This window comes from Leptosomus discolor, chromosome Z, assembly GCF_034619465.1.
Source record: "Leptosomus discolor isolate bLepDis1 chromosome Z, bLepDis1.hap2, whole genome shotgun sequence".
Lineage (NCBI taxonomy): Eukaryota > Metazoa > Chordata > Aves > Leptosomiformes > Leptosomidae > Leptosomus > Leptosomus discolor.
The window spans coordinates 6,671,964-6,691,432 of record NC_141419.1 but is presented as its reverse complement, the minus strand read 5'-3'; the positions used below and the strand labels follow the sequence as shown (position 1 = coordinate 6,691,432).

The 19,469-nt window shown below is 59.1% G+C and overlaps 2 protein-coding genes across 3 annotated transcripts in view; both read left to right on the top strand.

Moving 5' to 3' along the window:
• Positions 1-3,980, top strand: part of KIAA0319L (KIAA0319 like) — a 31,914-nt gene extending 27,934 nt beyond the window's left edge. For both annotated transcript variants that reach the window (XM_086480478.1, XM_009946845.2), the window contains 2 exons: positions 287-378; positions 2,383-3,980. In XM_086480478.1, the coding sequence (XP_086336604.1) occupies positions 287-378; positions 2,383-2,570 (280 nt within the window). In that variant the 3' untranslated portion in view covers positions 2,571-3,980. The remainder of the gene's footprint in view (positions 1-286; positions 379-2,382) is intronic.
• An 8,955-nt stretch (positions 3,981-12,935) lies between these two features.
• Positions 12,936-16,704, top strand: LOC147413208 (uncharacterized). The gene is made up of 6 exons (XM_086480016.1): positions 12,936-13,128; positions 14,075-14,113; positions 14,482-14,574; positions 15,518-15,568; positions 15,894-16,055; positions 16,539-16,704. The coding sequence occupies exons 1-6, from the start codon at positions 12,936-12,938 to the stop codon at positions 16,658-16,660; spliced, it is 660 nt and encodes a 219-aa protein (XP_086336142.1). The 3' UTR covers positions 16,661-16,704.
• Positions 16,705-19,469: the final 2,765 nt, after the last annotated feature.

Below are 19,469 nucleotides of genomic sequence, written 5' to 3'. Positions count from 1 at the left end.
TTCAAACCTGTTGTCCCAGCAGGTCATCGGCGTAGCCCTGGGACATTAGCTTTGTCACTCAGTGTTTCAGGTGAAACGTTGAAGTCCTGGAACTCTGGGTTCAGTTAAGAAGCAAGATTTGGATTAGCCTATAAATGTGCAACTAAAGTAATGTTTTAATGGTTTGCTTTGTGATACAAACATAATCTGAAGTAAGCAAGTACTCTAGCTTTGAAGATCAGAGTTGTTTTTTCTTCCAGCTTTTTTAGAAATGGGCTGCCTCTTAATTCCTTTTCTTCCCCTTTAGACGAAAAGGAAAATCCAAAAGAAAAAGCAAATACAAGATTTTGGATGCAACAGATCAAGAAAGCCTGGAGTTAAAACCAAATCCCAAAGCAGGTAAAACATGAGAGGGAAGAGCTCAGCGTTTCCAGAATGCTGACTAAGAACGCTCTTTCTCAGTGGACTTAAAATCACAGAGTGAAACAAAGGTGGTGTTAGGCACTGACAGACGAGTCTCAGAAGATCTAAGAGCTTGTTTCAGATCTGTACATGGGGTGTTTAGTCATGTTTTCTGACTCTGGCTTAGAAATTGGGACTGAAACTGGCCTAGTCCTGATGCCTCCACTTCGTATCACAGCAGCAAGTGGATGAGTGGAAGCTGTGCAGACCAGCCTGATCCGGGAAGCCCAAAACTGGGTCTTGCCTATAACTTCTCTTGCTCTGAAGTTTTCCACTGTGTTCTGGTAGTTTGCTTCTTGCCAATATGCAATTCCTTGGCCTTGCTGTACAGCAAAGCATGAATTCGGGGTCACTAAACTGATCGGCTGTGGCTGGTAAGCAAAGGGACACCTGAAAGCAACCTGTAAATGCTCGTGGGCTGGAGAGAGCGATGATTTTTTTTTTTATTTTTTATTTCAGCCCCCCTGCTCTCCCACCCCAAATGACTCGTTCATAAATTTATTCGTTCTTGCCCTTGCGAACATCAGGCTCTGGAAGTTTCCCGCTTCAGCTCAGCCTCTAGTTTTTTCAGGAAGCAGATGCTTGTCTTAGGAGGGGACCCATGAAGTCCTCAGGGCCCCGTGTGGCTACAGGCCCGCTGGCCCCTTCCAGAAAGGCAGTCGTTTCTCTTCGGTGTTCTTAGCCAGCATTTTCCTGCCCACGTTGCTGCTCTGGAGAGGGCTTGTCAGGCGCTTTGCAAAGATCGTTGGGTTATTTCAGGCTGGAGTGTTTTTGCTGCGATTGTATTTGATACCTGAACCGAGGTCACCTGCTGACTGACCAGGAAAGGAGAGAAGTGTGGAAAAGTGTGCGCCAAGCACAGCCCCACCGATGCTGGGGAGCGCTTCAGCTGCTGAAATACGTGTTTCAGATCAGAGTCTGAGTCCTGGTTTTGTTTGGAGGAGGGTTATTTTGACTGTTCATGGAAAATAGTCCCTGATCCTTGTTTGCTAGTGGAAAATAACAGCTCATCCTAGTATTATCCCATTTCATGGTGTTCCAGCAAAGTGAGCAGTGCCTGACAGCAGCATGGGAGGGCATTGCAGCGACAGAGCTGATCAGACAATTCCCCCGAGAACCGGGCCGTCCCAACTGCACAAATACTGATACCCTTGAAGAAAAAGTGCACCCAACTCTGCTTTAATCAGACCATCTGTCACCTCGCACAGAAGAGCCCCACTGTTAAATAAAGGGCTCATTGTTCTGCAGTCTGTAGCAAATAAGCCTCAACCGTTTGCTCTCTGGTAACTAAACTCCTCTTCCTTCTTCCGAGGCTGGCTGCTGACTAAAGTCTTTTTGCCTGCTAGATATGTCCAGGGAGCAGTCTGCTAACAGAGGAAATGTTGCATTTCTCCATTAAGGGAAAGCTAAATTTAAATATTTCCTCTGCTGACAATATCAGTAAATGTGTCTCTCCTGTCCTTGCACATTAATCTAAATTCAGCCCGCTAATTTATCTCTCTTCCCTTGCAGGCGGGAGAAGCAGAGATGAGAGTAGGGAGGGTAGTAAGAACGCAGCGATCTTCCCTCACACACCTGCGTGTTCTTTTTACTGCAGCCGTGAGGCCTCGGAGAGCTTTCTAGGCAGTGCCCCGAGCAAGGTCAGGGAGACAAAGCTGCCGTGTGTACTCACAGCCCCTCCTGCTGTAACCTGCTTTCCTACCTGTTTGTTGTGTTTCGCACTGTCTTGAAGTGTCGTGACCTCTGTCGTGCCAAAGTGTCCGTAATGGGATCACTTTGGCTTCAGCGTTTGAGGGAGTAAGTGACAGACAGAGGGAAGTCTGGTTGGACTGTCCCTCTGACGTGATAGGGAAAGGAGACTTAGAGGGAATGGAGTACGGTGAGGTGGTTGACCAGTATTAAAAGTATTTTTTTTAACCTGGGACCCTCTGTCCTTCCAAGGTGGCAGACAGAAGGCCCAGGTCCTCAACACAAGCCTGATGCACTCGGAGTCTGAACTGGACAGCGATGAAGCCATCTTCACGTGGCCTGACCATGAAAAAGGGAAACTGCTCCGTAGCCAGAACGGCTCCTTGCGCAATGGACAAGTGATGCTCAAACCCAAGAACCAGCGGGAGGAAATCCTATAGCTCCCCTCGGGCGGCCGTTGCTGGAGCTCGGTGGGAAAGGCCGCTCCCATCCCTATCCGACAAGGGCCTTTGGAGGCCAGTTTGATTAGGACAATGCTGCTAACTCGTTTCACAGAAAATAACTTTGGGTTTGTGGGTTTCTTTTCATTCAGTTAAAACTGGTTGTACTTGAATTTGGACTTCAAGGGAAATCAAAGGGAGGAGAAGGCAACTGTGAACCCCAGGCGAAGCGTCAGAAGAGACGGCGCTGGCATCTGGAGAGCGGCAGGACAGAACCACTTGAAGCAACTGTGAATGCGCAGGACCCTGCTAGCCCACCTCAGACTGCAGTGGAGGAAACACCCTGGACTTTCAGCTCGCTTGCCTTGGGAGCTCCTCGGAGAAGGAAGGTCGAGGCTGTGCTTTGAGCTGTGCTCTGAGCTCCCTTCCAGGCTCCAGTAGCCTGCCAGGGGCTACTTTTGCTGTCGAACAGCTTTCTTCTCTTTTACTCCCACTTTCCCTAATGGTTTAAGCACTATTTTAATTTAGATTTGTCCTTTCACATGCACTTGGCTGCTTTTGGAGTGTAGAGGAGGGGGAATCTAAACACTATGGTCACACTCCATCAGCTTGCAGGTAGGAGAGGGTTTTGTAGCCGTTCTAAATTATGGTCAGGCTCTTCTCACTGGGAGTGTTGATGACATGGTGCCTGATCAGATGTGAAAACCTGACCTGTCTGTGTGATTGGCTGGGCTAGGAGACCCCTCCTGCAGCAAGCTCTCCTGCTGGGTACCAGAGCCGGGAGGGGACACCCCCTTTGGTACCTCTGTCTCGTGTCTGGCTTAATTCCAAAGCTGTGAGATGTTCAGTGGCCCCAGCACCTTCTGTTGGTTGCCGAGCCATCCGTGAGTCCGGACGTTAACCATATCTCAGTTATGAAATGCTATATACTGTGGGTTCGTTTGGGTTTTTTCCCTTAAAACTTGCACAACCCAGGCAAACAGGGGTTGGTATCTTCCGTTCCCAGCAGCTGGCTGCTCCCTCTGGCTGGCAGTGTAGTGGCCTGGTGCTGTTGTGGCCGAAGAGCCCCGCGTGCTCCTAATGCAGTGCGAGGTACACGCTTGGTGTCCTTCAGCCGCTGGAAAAGGGACCTCTCGGTACCCGAGGGCGTCGCGTGGTGAGGGCCAGCAGCAAGGGGCTGTGTGTCTGGGCTGCCCGGGCTCTGGGAGGCAGCTGGGGGGTCCTTTCCCGTCCGCGCTCCTTGATCTCACTGTGCTGCTTTCATGAGTTGCACCCCTGTCCTCGGGCAGAAATCAGCCTCCTGCTGGCATGAAGGATGCCACTGCTCCTCTGTGGATGGGTGGGCAGTTTATTGCCTTTCTTTGTGTTTAATTTAAAAACTGGAAACTTGTCTAATTGGCTTTTTTTTTTTTTTTTTTGAGCTATGAGAGCCAAAAGGCTTTAACTTCCTCAGTTGTATTTATATTGCTGCACTACTGATTTGTGTTGAGCTAGATGAAGATTAAACACTATTGAATGCGAGGGAATGTTCCCTCGCTGAATGTAGTCATGGCTGCTGCTGAGTTTATTTTTCTGGGCAATCAGCTGTCTTCCTCGGGCACCAGCGCTGGAGCCTCCTGCTCTCCCGAGGCATGAGCTTCATGCCCTCCGCCTCCGCTGGCACGGGGCTTGCCTCTCACTTGCCTGCGTCATGGCACGGGCCACCCTCCGCCTTGTCTGTCTCGCACACGGCTGGTGCTCCGAGCCAGGCTGCGCCTTCCCGGGCTGCTCCTGCACCCTCTCTCCCAACGGCTCCTTCCCTCCCAGCCCGCCTGGGACCACACACGGGGAGGGCTGATGCCGGGATGCTCCCAGGGAGCCTCAAAGGGGCACAGCCCGGGCGCTGGCTCCAGCGGAGCTGTAGGGTGGCCGGACGCTTAACCCTTGGGTGACGCCACCCTCTGCTGCGTTTCCCTTCGTTTGGATGCAAGATGAAACTACGAGAAAAGGAGGTTTCAAAGCTGCGGGGATCGGTCAGTGAGGTGCGGGGACTGTGCCTGAAGGCGGGTTGTGCTGTTGGACTCTCGCTGATGCTGCTCCCTGGGGTTTGTGCTTTTTGAACCTCTTGCTCCTGCCCGTCCCGGGGCAGTCCCCGCTGCAGTAGCCCGGCGCTGGGTCGGTGGTTCAGCCACTCGTTGCTGCAGAGGCCAGCACCCCTGCCAGGAGAGGCAGAGCTTCCAGGCGAGCCCAGCTGCTGGTTACAGGAGAGGGAATTAAAATCTTTTTTTATTAGCAGCTGTCACCGCCACCGCCTTTGCTTAGCCGAGGTTTGCTTCGTCCTTACAGCCCGCTCTGGGGGACTGACCGTTCGCGTTGGGGTGCTTTAGCCGGCTGCCAGCACCGCCCGCCGAGGCTGCGTTCTGCGGCCGGCTGGGCCTCCCCCCGCGCCCAGCCCCTCGCTTAGGCCGCCGTCCTCGCTCGTTGGTCGTTTGTCACCACGGGGAGCAGGTTGGTGACCGAGCACAGCGCAAGCTCCCGTTGGACTTCTGGCTCCCATTAGTATTCCCTGGCCGTGCACACGCTTCCTCGCTCCGCATTAACCCTCGGTGCCGCTGAGCCCTCGCTGGGCCGTGAGGAGCGGGGACGCGCAGCAGCGGCACCCCGGCCTCGTGGCAGCACAAGGGCCTCTGGAGCCATCCGAGGTGAGGACACCTCCCAGCTGAAGGCAGCAACTTTTGGCCCAGCATAGGAGCCCCCCGGCCCAGGGGAGGGGGCGCACTGTCTGCTGCAGCGCACCGTTACTGCAGCCCCCATCCGGGGGGGGGTGTGCCCAGAGTGAATGTGTTATTTTGAAATCCCTCTCCTCCTCCCCTGTGGTGTCACTGGTATCGCTGCTGGTTTGTTCCCTGAGCACCATGAGCGGGGCCGACCTTGCTCGGGAAGGTTTCTGCATTGCTATGCACTATGATTTCACAATTAGAGACGCTGGCTACAAGTTACCCGTGTGTGGAAGTTAAAAGCTGAGACATGTCTGTTAGGTGAACCATCAGCTTCACTTGGTTTTGTTTTCTCCTTTAACATTCAAACGCTGGTTAAGATGTTGGAGGCAAATGTTGCCCTCTAGTTTTAAAATAGTTTGCTCTTAAATCTTTTCTTCTTGTTCTGTAGAGTGGGGGCTGCCCAACCTCCCTGACCGTTTGGTTTAACAATGTTTGTTGATTGCAGTGTTACTTGGATCAAGACTAAAAGTAATTTTTTTTTTTTAAACAAAATGTTTCTGGCAAATAAACAGGGAAGATGTTTTGCTGCTGCTCAGCTTGCTTCTTTCTCCAGTTTCAACTGTGGGATGGTTCCTAGTCAGACCGCTGTGCGGCTCCTCTAGGAATTGCAAGTCCTCCCTCGTTCCTCTCGCCCCGTGCCTGGCAGCGGGGGCTCGGTGGGTGCTGCTGGGCAAGGGGCTGCCTCTGCTCCAGCCACCGGGGCATGCGGTGGGGCTCTAGCGCCAGCGCAGCCCCTGGGGCTGCCATGAGCTGGACGGCCAGCCACCTCCACACCTCGCTCAGCCACTGGTGCAGCAGCCTCCTGGTGGTCGCTGGGCTTTGCCTGGGGAGCAGGAGAGGCCGAGCCTGGTGCTACGGGCCCTGCGCTTGTGTTTTGACCCCCGGTTTGTTTATCTGCCCTTGCTTTAGCACAACCATAATTAGCTTCTGGTCCTTGAAGCCAACTTCCAGACTAAGCCCCCAAGGGCTTTTGACCCTGCTCTGCTGCTGACCAGGTACGGAGTTCCCTGACAGCCCGGGCAGTGTCTGACTGTTGATTTCACTGGAAAGCAAAATAGCAGCAGCGTCGGGGCTCAAGCTGCACCCCCAGCTGGGATAACTGTACCTCCTACTGCAAGAAAGGAACATTTATTAATTAGTGGAGTCCTTGAAGGAGATGGAGGAGGCTGCCCAGCTGTCACTGGGGCTGGCTGCTGTAGGGAACACATTTTAGCACCACGGGACACAGATTTTTTTGGAGAGGGGAGGAGGCTCAGCTTCAAAGCTGCCCTTCTGCGTGTCTCCCAGGGTCCATGGGTTGTGCTGGAGCCCTTGGATTTCAGACTGCTCAGTGTCTCCTAAGGACAGGAGAAGCCAGGTTGGTTGGGCTCCCCATCCCACTGCCTCTGCCCACAACTGTGGCAGCACCTGCCTGCAAAATAAAGGCCCCCCAACCCCCTCTGGGCGTCAAACAGCTCCTGATGCTGTAGCACACCTCACCCGGCATCAGAGCAGGTGCAGCCCCCCCTGTCCCCCAATGGGAACCTGCCTGGGAGCAGCCCCTGTCTCCGGAAAACCGAAGCAGTGGAAGGCTCCTGCCTGCCACCCCTCCACTATCGGTGCTCCGCTGGGTTCCTTCGCCTTGTCTTCATGCTCTCTGCTTTGTGTCCCTCTGCTCTGCTAATTTTTTTTCCTTCTGCTCACTCGCTGTCCCTGCGGGAAGCTCTCCGAAGGGCTGCCCTTTCCCTCTGCCGTCTGCTCGGCATCACTTAACATTTGCTGGCTCCTTGTAGAGGCGTGGGAGGAAACCCAGCGCGTGGCTGCGGGCGAGGGAGCCCCATGTCCCCCAGTTGGGGGCTCAGCTCCTGGGGGGGGCGGGGAGGGCAAAGCTTCCACCAGCCAGTGGAAGTGAGGGAGATGGAATTTCCCAGTGCCTCGAGGCTGAAGAGGGGATCTGGGTCTGGTCTGGAGCCTCGGAGCAACCCCAGCCTGCTCCTTACTTGAGCCTCTCCAGTCTGAGAAATAGGTTTGTTTGCAGGAGCTTCACAGCTCGAGAAGCAGAGGCAGCGGTGATGGTGGCCAAGGCAGCACCTCAAGGACTCTGCCCAGCGCTACCGCAGCTGTCCCGGCGTTTCGGTGGCTCAGCGGCCCGGGGGAGCCCTGGGGTCCCGCAGGGAAGGGGACGTGTGGATGCAGCCACTGGCACTGCGGTGCTGCAGCCGGCTGAGCCTGAGACCAGGGAGCTCAGCGTAGCTGCAAATACAACCCCGAGCTCCCTGGCTCCGCTTGTCCCTCCCTCAGCAGCGCCCGTGGCGAGGAGGAGTTAAAAAAGAAAAAGGCTCTTGCTGGAGCCTTGGGGGAGAGCAGGCTTTTTCTCTCCGCACGTGTTCTCACCCCTCTGCTTGCGCTGTCCTTGCTCCGACCATGTGGATCTGGCACCGCTCCCCAGCGCCTTCCTGCATGAGGATTCCCTGAACTGCTGCTGCTTCGCCTCTTCCAGCCAGGCTTTCCCCGGCCGCGTGGGCAGGAGCTCCCACACCTCGCCCGGGGTCCCGGCAGCCACGGGGGTGACACGGTGACGGTAACGATGTCCTCGTTAAAGCATCCCTGTGATGATGGATGTGGGCAGCCCCTGCAGCAAAGGGCACTGCAGGGATGCTGGTGGCTCCTGGGGACGCTGTGGCATTGCCGGCATGGCCCCCAACTGTGGGAGCTGCCCCCAGGGCCATGCCAGGGTGGCAGAGCTGGGGCAGGAGCGTTTGGTCATGGCCCTGAGCGAGGATGGGCTTTGCAGGGGGCTCGGCTGGAGGAGAGACCCTTGTGCTGGCTGTGTCCCAGTGGGAGCTGGTCACCCTGTCACAGCCCGCCCTGCTCCTCGCCACCGGCACCCTGCACGTCCCTCCTGGCTGGGCACAGACCCAGCGTTTGTCCCCGGGTTGCTGCTGGCCTGGTGGGTTACTTATAGGCATTTTGGGGAGAGCACGGCTGGCTCAGGACTGGGGCTTTGCACAGCGCCCCAGCTGCAGGCGCCTCCTCCCCTCTCCCACCACTTGTCCTGCTGAAGCAGGGCCCTCAGGGGCGTCGGGTGCGATGCAGGGGCTGCCCATGGGCACCGTCACCCTCCGTCCATCCCTCCATCTGTCCGTTCGTCCGCGCGGGGCCCCGTGTGCCGAGTGAGTCCCTCTTTCCATTGTTCAAACAATCTCTTTTCCACACTCGGTGCCAAAGCCTCCCCGCTTGCTCCCGCACGCGCCAGTATATTTAGCTGCCTCTAAGCCTCTACCTTTCCTTATATAGGAGAGGCCAAACGAATTTCGCACTCTCATTATTAATAGCCTGAGAGGAGCTCTTAGGAGGCTGCCAAAAATAGCAGGCAAACAGAGCGCACCCGGGGTAGGGAGGGCGTCGTGGCAGGCAGGGAGCCGCCGGGACCGCCGCGGGAGGGACGCCGCGCTGCTTTTTCTGGATTTTCCCTTTGGGAACCACAATAAGGTGTCTCCCAGCATCCTGCCCCCGCCGCAGCCCCGAGCAGGGGGTCCCCCTTGCCCTGACAGCTCTCCGCAGGCAGAGGTAGGAGTGGGCAGAGGGTGCCCAGGGTGGGCAGAGCAGCCCTGTGTCCCCGGGCTTTGCTGCTCCAGATGCTAGAACAACCACCCTGTGCGCGTTGGAGACACTCAGAGTGGGTGGCCTGGGGCAGCTTGGGGATCCCCATCCCCGTGGGGTCCCCCTGGCCCAGGGGAGCCCCTGTGGCTGCACTGGTGACAGGTTTCATCCTCCTGAGTGCCCCATGGGCTCCGCTTTGCCCTCCGAGCTGCCCTGGGCTGCTGCTGGGCCCAGCAAGGCACGCTGGCTCTCCCCACGGTGTTGCTCCAGGACCCCCGCCGGGCATCCAGGGGACACGGGGCACAGGGCAGAGGTGGCTGGTTGGCTGCATGCCGGTGGCAGCCCTGGCTGCCTCGTCCAGGAGGGAGAGGGTTTCTCAGCAGACATCACCCATGCAGCACCCCTGAAACTGGGCACACCACGAGCCGTGTGCCGGGGCACTGAGCCTGGGATGGGGCGTGCAAGGAGGGGGCTGCAGGGTGCCCAGTGAGCGGAGGGTCTTCATCTGCGCTCGGAGGCATCCGCATCCCAGGCAGGGTCTGCCTTAAATCCCTCCCTCCCTCCCTCCCTGGCGAGGAACTTCTCCGGCTGAACTGGAGGATGCTGCAAGCTCCTGCGGACGAGCCGGAGGAGTCCTGTGGCAAAGTCAAGGCGAGCGGGGAAGCAGCGTGCTCGAACCGGGTGTCACCGCAGCCCACTGCCACCAGCCCAGCCGGCACCCGGCCAGTGTCACCTCCAGGACCGTAAGTGGCCATGCGGGGCGGGAGGTGTGGGGTCTGCGGGAGCCAGCGGGGCTTTCCCTGCCACCGGCGTTTAACCTTCAGCGAGCGTGGCTGGTGCCGAGCCCCGCTCGAGCTGGGGACGCTGCTGCCGCTCGCAGCCCCCTGCTCGGCGCCTGGCAGCGGCTCGGTGTGGGCAGGGAGGGGGCAGCCCTGGGGCTGGGGGTCACCATGGCCCCCCACCACTTTGGGCCAGCCTGGGTGGAGGTGGAGGAGCAGGGGCAGCAGCAAACTCTTTGTGGGGTTGGGGGGGACAGTGGGGCACCTCCAGCAGGTGCCAGCTGCGAGGGGGTGGTGGGTGCTTGGTCCCACGGGCAGAACCCGGCCCATCTGCCTGCGGGTGCCCCCCTGCAGCGGGATCACTCGCCCCCTCCCCAGGGAGCTGGGGTGCCCTCGGCCGCACAAAGCGGGGTTGCCCCACGCCGGTGGGACGGGGTGGGAAGGGAAGCCCACCTCCTGGGCACCTCGGCATTGTATTTTGGATGTGCATGGGGGGAAGTTCTGACCACGGCGGCCAGGTGCACCAGGGCTCCACGTGCCCACAGCCCTGAAACGGGCAATGCCCACCGGCAAAGGGGTGGCAGGACAGGGGTCGGGGTGCTCCCCAAGACACCCTCCACCAGCTCTCCCCTAGCACCCACCTCCCTCTTCCTCACTGGGCCTCTTGGTGTTTTTTTAAGCTGCTCAGCAGCTGGAGTGGCTGCTGCAGTGGGTTTACTGGGGATGGATGAGCTGGGGGGAGCTTGCTGGGGGGGGGGGGGCAGCGCTGAATAGTAAAACTTGGAAAGGGCCCTGCGAGGCAGCAACTGCAGAGCACGGCCGGGCATGTGGCGCCGGGGGGAGCGGGGAAAAAAGATGCTTCCTTTTATAGACAGGCTGGGGCTGTTGGGTGCCGTGCAAACGCGTGGGTGCCCCGGCAGCCCCCCCCGGCTCCTCCACCTCCCCCTTGCAAGGCTGTTTGCCCCCAGTGCCCTCAAGCCACCCTGCCTGGGGCAGGGAGCTGCTCTTGGGGCAGGTGGGGGACCAGGGGGCTGTCCAGGTTGGGGGCTCCTGGCTGGTGTGGGGGCACAAAGGAGCCGTGGGAGAGGGGCTGCCCCAGAGCAGAGCTCCCTGGAAGGTTTTGGCTTGGGGATGTGTCCGCAGCTGTCAAGGGCAGTGCTGGGGCTGGGGCAGGCTTGGGGCTGCCTGTGGCATGTGGGCACCTCCAGGGCTGCGGAGGGGCTTGTGCTGATGACCCAGAACCTCTGGGCACAGAGAGGGCAGTGGGGCAGAGACAGTCCATGGGGCAGAGACAAGCTGTGGGTCAGGACAGGGGCAAGGAGAGGTGGTGGGAGCAGGCAGGAGTGGGCTGGGCTGGGGCTGGGGGAGATGGGGCGCCTCAGATGCGGCGAGCATCCCGCAGTGCTGCCTGCGGCCCTCCAAGGTCACCGGGAGAGCCTGGACGAGGGCTGCGGGGACGCTGCTGTGGGGTGGGGCTGTGTGGAACACCCTAGGCTGGGGTACCTCCAGCACCGCAGTCCTGGGAGGCTGCCCAAGGTCAGCCGAGGCGGCTGGAGCTGAACTGGGCTGGGATGCGAGAGCCCTGACCCTGCACCCTGGCTCTGGGGATTCGGGGTGGGCGCAGCTGCTGGCTTTCGGCTCCTGCTGCCCCCCAAGAACCCCACTGGTCCCTGGGATGTCCTGCACCCCTACAGCACAACTGCATGGCAGCAACCGGCTGTGCTGCCGGGTCTGAAGGGTTAAGTGGGTGCATCTCTGCAGCCTCTGGACACCTGCTCAGTCTGCTTTTTGGGGGTCCAGGTGTTCCAGTCCAGCTGGACGTGCTGGGCTGGGGACTTGGGTCCTGGGAGCCATGTCTTTGGGGTCCCCAGCACCGGCTCCCTGGGTACCGGCCATGCGGGACATCCTGGGGTGCTGGCGGAGCATCCTGGGGGAGACTGTGGCCGTGCTGGCAGCAGCCCTGCACCCCATGGTGATGGCGGGTGGTTCCAGGGGTCACCGAGCAGCATCTCTGCTGCCTGTGGGTGCGGCGAGCGGGGCCGGTGTCGTGAATGTGTACTTGGCACCCACCGGCTCCTTGCAGAGAGCTGCAGCGCAAGTGGCCACGGCTCCGGGCGCTGAGTCACGGCCGTGCTGGGCCTGGCCAGCCCCACGTCCCTCCTGCTCGTGGCCTGGCCCCCCCGTGCACCCTCACTCCTCCATCCTGGGAGGGGGCAGGGCTGAGACCCCCGGGATGACTCCCTGCACCCACCATCGCACTGCTGCCGCCACGAGTTTAGGGGTAGGAAGGTCGCCAGGGTCAAGGCATGGACGGGCTGTGGTGGCACTTGTCCCCTTTGTTCTCCTGCCCTGGCCATGCTGTGCCAGGGCCGGGGAGTCCCTCCACAACCCTGTTGCGGTCTCAAGCCCCTGAGGTCTCAGCTGAACCCCCCTCCCGTGGGCAAAGGCATCTCCAGCCTCCCCTGCCCAGAGCTGTGGGGTGGGGAGGGCCTGGACCCCCCCAGTCCTTCTCCCAGCCTTGCAAACGAGATGGGCAAGGTGGGTGGGGGTGTGGGAGGTGGGACCCCTGTCAATCGCTGCTCTGGCACATGGGCTGCAGCAAGGCGGGTGACAGGGTGGTGTGGGGGGCAGGGGGGGTCGTGGGGGGGTGCTGGGCCAGTGTGGGGTGCCAGGAGGGTGAAGCTGGTGCATCCTGACCCAGCAGAGTGGAGCAGTGGGGACCCCTGCCAAGAGCCAGGGCCGACGGGGGACCTCACTGTGGAAGTGGCTTTGGGCTTCACCGCGGCCACCGGCTCCTTCCAGGGTCCCACCATCCGGAGCCGGTGGGCGCTGCCGGGAGCGGCGGGGGGCCCCGTGCCCTGCGTGACCAGCCCCACGCCGCCCGCCTCTCCCTCCCAACCCTACATACTTCTTCATATGCCCATATGGAGTCGGCTGGCGTTATGGAATGTTAAGAAGTATGTATTTTTGGGTTGGGACCCCCACGCCAGGACCCCCCAGCACCAGCACTGGCCCAGGCAGCACTTCCGGAGAGACGGTGCGTCCCTGGGGCTGGTAAAAAGGAACCAGATCAACTTGCAACTGGATTTGGTCCCCTTCAACCAGCTGCAGCGGCGCATGGACTACAGCACCTTGCTGCCCCGTCCTGGAGGGGCTGCGGTCGGGTGGGCTGGCTGCATCCTGCCCTGAGGGGCCTCGGGGTGAGGAGTGAGTGCAGGGAGTGGGGTAAAGGGGGGGTTGCAAAAATGGGCATTTGGCTGTATGACGAGGCTTCCTGGTGGAAAGGAGGCAGCCAGAGGGGCTGCTGGCCGGTGGAAATCTCCCTGCTGCCCAGACTGCACATGCTGCCCGTAGTCCTCATCAAAAACCACGGAGCTTCACCGGTGCCAAACCTGGTTGGGAAATGCCCCATAAAGCCCCAGCCGCCGTGGCACAGGCGTGAGGGGAAGGGGAAGCCACAGCCCTGCTGCCTGGTCACTTCTGGCTCCAGCAGAACAAAGGATAAACACCGAGATGGGCCAAAAGTCAGAGAAAACTAAACCAAACTGATTTCTCGGAAATTGCTGTCCTGACATCACCAAAGGCTCCTGCTACCAGCCGAAGCTGCACTCCAGCAGCTCCGAGCTCTCGGTGGGTGGCAGATAGACAGGTTGGTGACGCAGGGTGCTGGGACCCCGTGATGGGTGTCTGGGGTCAGCACCCTTTTTCGGGTGGGGTGGGGGGGTGGGGGTGCGGGCGGAACCAAAAGTAGTGGACTGCTCGCCCAGCTGGGCTGGCAGAGTGGTTGGGGAGCCCTGGGCTGGGGAGTCTCTGCTGGTTTTGGGTGGCTGGGGCCTCTTGGGGGCAGGATGGGGTGGAGGGTGGCCTCGCTCGTTGCCTAAACCACCCTAGGAGGAAACTTGTTCTTGCTCCCTGAAGGACCGGGCTCAGACCGGACCCAGCACACCTCTCGCTCCAGTGACTTCTCCCCAGGCCAGCCCGCCATGGGTAAGCTCACGGGGTCGGGGGTATGGGCCCCGCAGTAGGCAGCACGGAGGACACAGAGCATCGGCCCCTGGGCACGTGGCAAACCTCCTTTTGCTTTTGAGCGAAGGCACAGGGGGCTCGGGGATGAGGGGCTCTCGTGGGATGGGGCCAGGGCTGGCATGGCAAGGACTCACTTCCCCAGCATTTTGGAGAAGGCGCAAGCTGCTGTCCCAGTGGTGTGAGGTGCCGGGATGCTCCCAGGAAGGGACACACGTTGCTCCAGAAGGCAGGAGGGGGCCTGGGGGGTGCAAGCAGGGGATGGAGGAGTCCCTTGCAGCGCTGCCCAGAGCAAGGGCAGCAGCTTGCCTTTGCTGTCAGCCCTGCCGACTGACCGCCCTCCATTTCTCCTTTGTTACAGTTCCTGTTGTCTCTACCATCGGGGCGACCATAGGGATCGGTAAGGCTCTGGTGGGCATGGGGACGGGTGATGCCGTGCGGAAACAAATCAAGTTTCCCAAGGATTCACACTGCTGCTCTGCACACACAGACCCCTCTTGGGGGGTGCTGTCCCGTCCCCAAAATGCTGCCCCTCAGCCTGTCCCAGGAAGCCCATGCGCAGGACCCCACTGATGCCCCAGTGAGGGAGGTTTGGCCCCGGGACCCCGCAGTACCGACTCTGCTCTGGGCTGTCCCGGCTGAGCCGGAGCTCTGCCTTTGGGGCTGGGAGACACATGCGGCTGAGCAGCCACCTGGGGCTGGGGGTTTCGCAGCCTGGGGATATGTGTGTGCCTGCGGGAATGTCACTGCTGCTGCTCTGCCACGCAGGACTCGCTATGGTTCTGATGCTGGCGGGCTTGTGTGCTCTGGGCCGCCACGAAGCAGGAGTTAAGTGCCTGTTGGCCATAACGCAGCTGGTCGGTGAGTGCTCCCGGCGCGGTTCTGTGAAGTACCCATGGGGCCACTGCGGTGCACCCCGTGTTTTGGCCTCCCTGGGTGGCACCAGCAGCGTGGTGAGGGCCTGGGGTGGCCATGAGAGCAGGGACACCTGGGGTCCCACCTGCTCTGGGGTACCCGGTGCAGCCCCGCTGGCCTGATGGCAGGAGGGAAGTGGGGTCTGGGGGGCTGCTTCTCCCCGGGGTGCTCCCCCAGGCAGTGGAGGAGGGGGGGGGGGGGGGGGGCGTCGGGCTGATTTCTCCTCTTTTTCCTCAGGGAAAGGACCAGTCCCCAAAGGCGTGAAGATTTTCCTGTCAGCCATTGCGGCTGCCATCAGAGCTGCCCTGCCGTGATACCCCCCCCCTCCGCCCCTGGATCCCCCCTGCGACCCTCACTGATGTCTGCCGTGACTCCTTCCACCCCGGACCCCCGCTGGGACCCCCCACATCCCTCCCCTGATTCCCTTTCCCGCTGTATCTGACACTTCCCCCCCCCCCCCCAATAAAGACGTCCCACTGCCCACCTCCGCCTCCTCCCCCGGGTCGTGACGCGCCGAGCGGGGGCGGGAACGGGCGGGACGGGGCGTCCCCAGCTCCCGGTACCGTTCCGGGTCGTCCCCAGCTCCCGGTACCGTTCCGGGGCAGCGCGGCGGGCAGCGGGCGGTGGGCACCCCGGGGTGCGCCCCTTCTCCCCTCCCCTCCCGGCCCGGGAGCGGCGGGGCCGCTCCCATCGCTGGCCGCTCCCCCGGGGGGGGCTGCGGGGGCAGCTGAAGCCGGGGGGTGGGTGCTGGCGGGTTGGGGGAGCTGCTACTCACCCCGCCCCCGCCCCCGCCCCTGCCCGGGCCGGCACAGGGCGCTCGGCCGCGCCCGAGCAAAGCTTTCCTGCCCGCCCCCCTGCCCGCCCCCCTGCCCGCCTTTTTCCTCCTTAGCGATGAAAAATAAAGTGAAAGGAGCAGCCGTTGGAGCCGCTGTCGGAGCAGGTGAGGGTCTGGGATTCCCGGGCTGGTAGTAGGGGACCCGGTCGGGGTTGCGGGGGGGGGGGGCTGCGAGGGCTGGGGAGGCTTCGGCTGCTGCTGCGAGGGAGGGGGCAGCGCTGGCCTGTGCCTGGAAACCTGCTGCCCCCGCTGCTGCAGCCCTGCACGCCCCCTCCCCGAGGCTGGGGTGTCCCCATCCCTGCACCCCGCAGCCCCTCGCTCCCAGCTCTGGCACCTCTGTCCTTTCTGGGAGGCCGGATCCATCGCACTGTGGCAGGGGGAGATGGGGGGTCGCGGGGACCGCCCTAACGCCGGGGTGTCTTGCCTGCAGGAGTGGCGCTCGTTGGCATCCCGGTGGGCATCTGGGCGCTGGGGTTTACGGGAGCCGGCATCGCCGCTGGGTCCCTGGCTGCCAAGATGATGTCGGTGGCCGCCATCGCCAACAACGGCGGAGTGGCTGCCGGCAGCGCCGTGGCGGTGCTGCAGTCGGTCGGTGAGTGGGGAGCACAGGGGGGCTGAGCTGCGCTGGGTTCGTCCCCGGAGGGTTGGACGGGGTTGTACGCTCGGCTTGCTGTAGGGCCGAACCAGCCTTTAACCCGTCATGGGGTTAACCGTGCACGCAAAACTGTGGGAAAGGGGTAAATCCACGATGCGGTAAGAAGAGTCTGGACTTGCTGGGGCAGGGCACCGAGGCCGAGGACATCAGGGGCCGTGCAGGTGGGCGCCTGCTCCTCTGGCGAGAACAACGCCTGCGTTCATCGGCAGCGCCGGCCGCAGCCAGAAAGGGATGGCAGAACGGGGCTGGCTGTGCTCAGGGAGCAGAGTCCGCTCCCAGGGCGGCTCCTCGGCACGATCCGGAGAGGTCCTTGGCTATCTCTGCCCAAGAGAAGTCCTTGGCTGTCTCTGCCTGGTGCTCAGTCCCTCAGCAGGCAGCAGTGATGCTCCTGCGGCATCACGCCTCTTTCAACCTTTGCAGGAGCTGCAGGTCTCTCTCTTGGTACCAAAATTGGGCTGACATCTACCCTGGGGTCGCTCGGTGCAGCAGCCGGTGCCAAGCTGTCCAAGGGGAAGACAACTCCAGGTGACAAACCTGAGTGAAGCCAAGAATGTGTCTGAGCCCAAGGTTCCTGCCAGGCAGCATGGCAGACACTGGGAAGCCCCCGCAGACCCCCCAGCGACTCGGCCACCCTCTTAAGGTCTGTGGATCCGCTTGAGCAATGAGTGCAATGAAACCAATAAAGGTGGTTTGCTGGTGGGGCTGGCGTGGTGGCTGGTGTGTGGTTGGGGCCCAGGTCCCCACCAAGCGCCTCGGGATTCGCAGGGTCCAGGAACAGACCCAAACCTGTGGGTTTTTCCAGTCCTGCGCTCTCTCCCCCTGAAAAGCTGAGATGCTGACAAGGCTGCGGATGGGTTTGTCATAAACGATGTTTAATTCACGTGGGGCGTGGTGACAGGTGACAGACCCATGGCTTGTGTCCCATACTGTGTCCCAAGCATGGGTGAACAAGGCTCTCCCTGGCAGTCAGCTGGGTTTTGGTTACTATACTGTCTATAATTAATTACCTAAAATAAACGCATTAAGTGACAGTTAGCAACAAGCAGGCAGGGTATTTCCCTACCACTTCTGCCCTTAATCACATTTCTAGTTCTCTCTGTCTCCTGAAGGGAACACCAGCTACCCCTGTGCACACCCGGCTTGCCTCAAATGACGGTATGAAAGCATCAGCTGTGCAGTAGGGGTAGTCATAGTAATAATAATAATAAATTAAGCCTCCATTAAAACAAGTGCTCTCCCTTACACCCCAGACACACATATGATGCATCCATGATGCCTGCTGGTAGTCGTGGCTGCACCAGGGTGCGCATCATTTTGGATGCTCATTCTTCAGGCTGCTGGGAACATTTAACCAGCCCTCGTGGCGTTTTTTTTGCTTGTGATATTGCCCAGATCTGTTTTCTCAGCAGCCTCTTTAAACCCAAAGGCTACACTGGCTGCACAGGCACTTGCCCGGCTGTGGGTGCACCAGCCCAGTCCCAAATAAGTGTAAACGAGCTGCATGAGCGGGGCCTTAAAAACTGCACCAAGTAAAGCTCTGGTGGCTCCTAACAGAGGAGCCTTCGGGACCGCACTCAGAAACCCACGAGACCTTTCCCTGCCCTCGCTGGAAGCCACATCAAGCACTGTGTAACGAGGTTCTCAGGCAAGCGATGGTGTTTCCGTGTCACTGTGGCTCTTGGGCGATGGTGGCATTTCGGGGCGACAGAGCACAGGTGATGTTCGGGGCCGAGGACTCTCCTGCTCACTGATGGCGTCGGGCACCGCTCAAGCAGCCGCCGGTTCCCCGGCGGTTGCTTTGGGGGGAGGTGTGTAACAAACTGCTGGTGATTGATCTAATTACAGCTGATCCCAGGGGCTTCAAAGAGGAGCAAAACTCGGTGCGAGCTGCTGTACGGCCACGGGGGAAAGACCAAGCCTTGCTGTGAAGATGTTGAGCTGCTCTTTTAATGCTGGCTTAAAAACAACTAACCCCCCCCCCGCCCCTTAAAATCAGTGAGATTCTGCTTTTAAACTTGGATTCCAACATCATGCAGGAAATGAGGATGTACTCTTTTATTAAGGTTAAAGGTTTTTAATCACTTTTCCAGAATACAGATACGATTCCAACAAAAGCTATTTTTGGGGTCTCAATAATTCACTTATTAATACCATACATTGAACTCTATAAATTCTCATATAAGAAAAAAGTCTTTTTAATATAGGTTATGATGCACTGGTGACCTATTTAAATCTTTTGAAGTAACACTTTGCAGTTATATAGCACCTTTCATCATGGGGCTGCAAAGCATCTTACGGAATTTAGCCTCCTAATGCCCAAACGAGGTAGGAAAGTCTGGCCAATTTACAGATGGGTACAACCGAGGTACAGATTGGCAAGGGACGAAACACAAGGCTTCATCGATACAACAGTAGTGACGTGACGTGTACGCTGGACCCTGGGCTATGTAAGCAGTCAGTGGCTTAACGGGGGAGAAAGTCAAGAGTCGTCACCCACACCCTTCTCTTAAAGGAAGAAGCCTGGCTCCCAGCAAAATGCTCTGGCTTTTTCTGTTATAAATATGTAGAAAAGAGAATAAAAGTCCAGGACTTGTAGACCGAAGACCCGGCATATCCAATAGTCGACTCTGAGCCACAACATTAACCAAGCCACAGCCAACGTGGCTCTTGCAGCCTGCTTCCCTAAGTCTGAACACCGGGAAGCTGGACCGGACTTGTGTTAATTGAAATTGTGGTAATTAAAATTGTGCACTTGGGATGCATTTTGAGATTGTGTGTTTAGCTTGGCTGTTTATTTGTCATAAATTCCCCCTTTCCCTCCAAGCAGGTGATAATCTAAGATATTTCAGGGTTTATTTCTTTAATAAAAAACGTATCTCTCCTGAAAAACCCTTAGCTCAGTGAATGGTACATCCAATGGAAATTTAAGTTCTGTGGCTAGAAGAATCCAAGATGCCCGAGTTCCTTTGAGCCTTTGTGACTCTAAAAACCATTCTACAGCTCTGCAACACTCCCTGGCCCAGAGCTAGCACTGGTGCCATCGACTGAGCACTAGTGACCTCCATGGCAGCAGCATCTACTGATGAAAACCGAAACAGAAAAAAGCTGTTGTGGATCTTGCAACTTGCCACAAGACAGCAGAAGCGCTGGCACGCGAGGTGCAGGGACTCAAACGCTTTGAAACTCAGGTGCTTTCTAAGTTTGTCCCATCTATGACCCATGCCCACATTCACTAGTTTTTCTTAATCCCATCCAAATGAGATGCTTTCAGTGTAAAATGATGAAACCTTGACACTTAAACACGCATATTAGTTCCTTGCTGTGTACGATCACCCACCTGCCCAAAGCACC

Coding starts and splice junctions, on each gene's coding strand:
- LOC147413208 (XM_086480016.1), top strand. CDS start 12,936: ATGGGCATTTGGCTGTATGACGAGGCTTCCTGGTGGAAAGGAGGCAGC. Junction 14,114..14,481: donor CGGGGCGACCATAGGGATCG/GTAAGGCTCTGG, acceptor TCTGCCACGCAG/GACTCGCTATGGTTCTGATG. Junction 15,569..15,893: donor TGGAGCCGCTGTCGGAGCAG/GTGAGGGTCTGG, acceptor TCTTGCCTGCAG/GAGTGGCGCTCGTTGGCATC.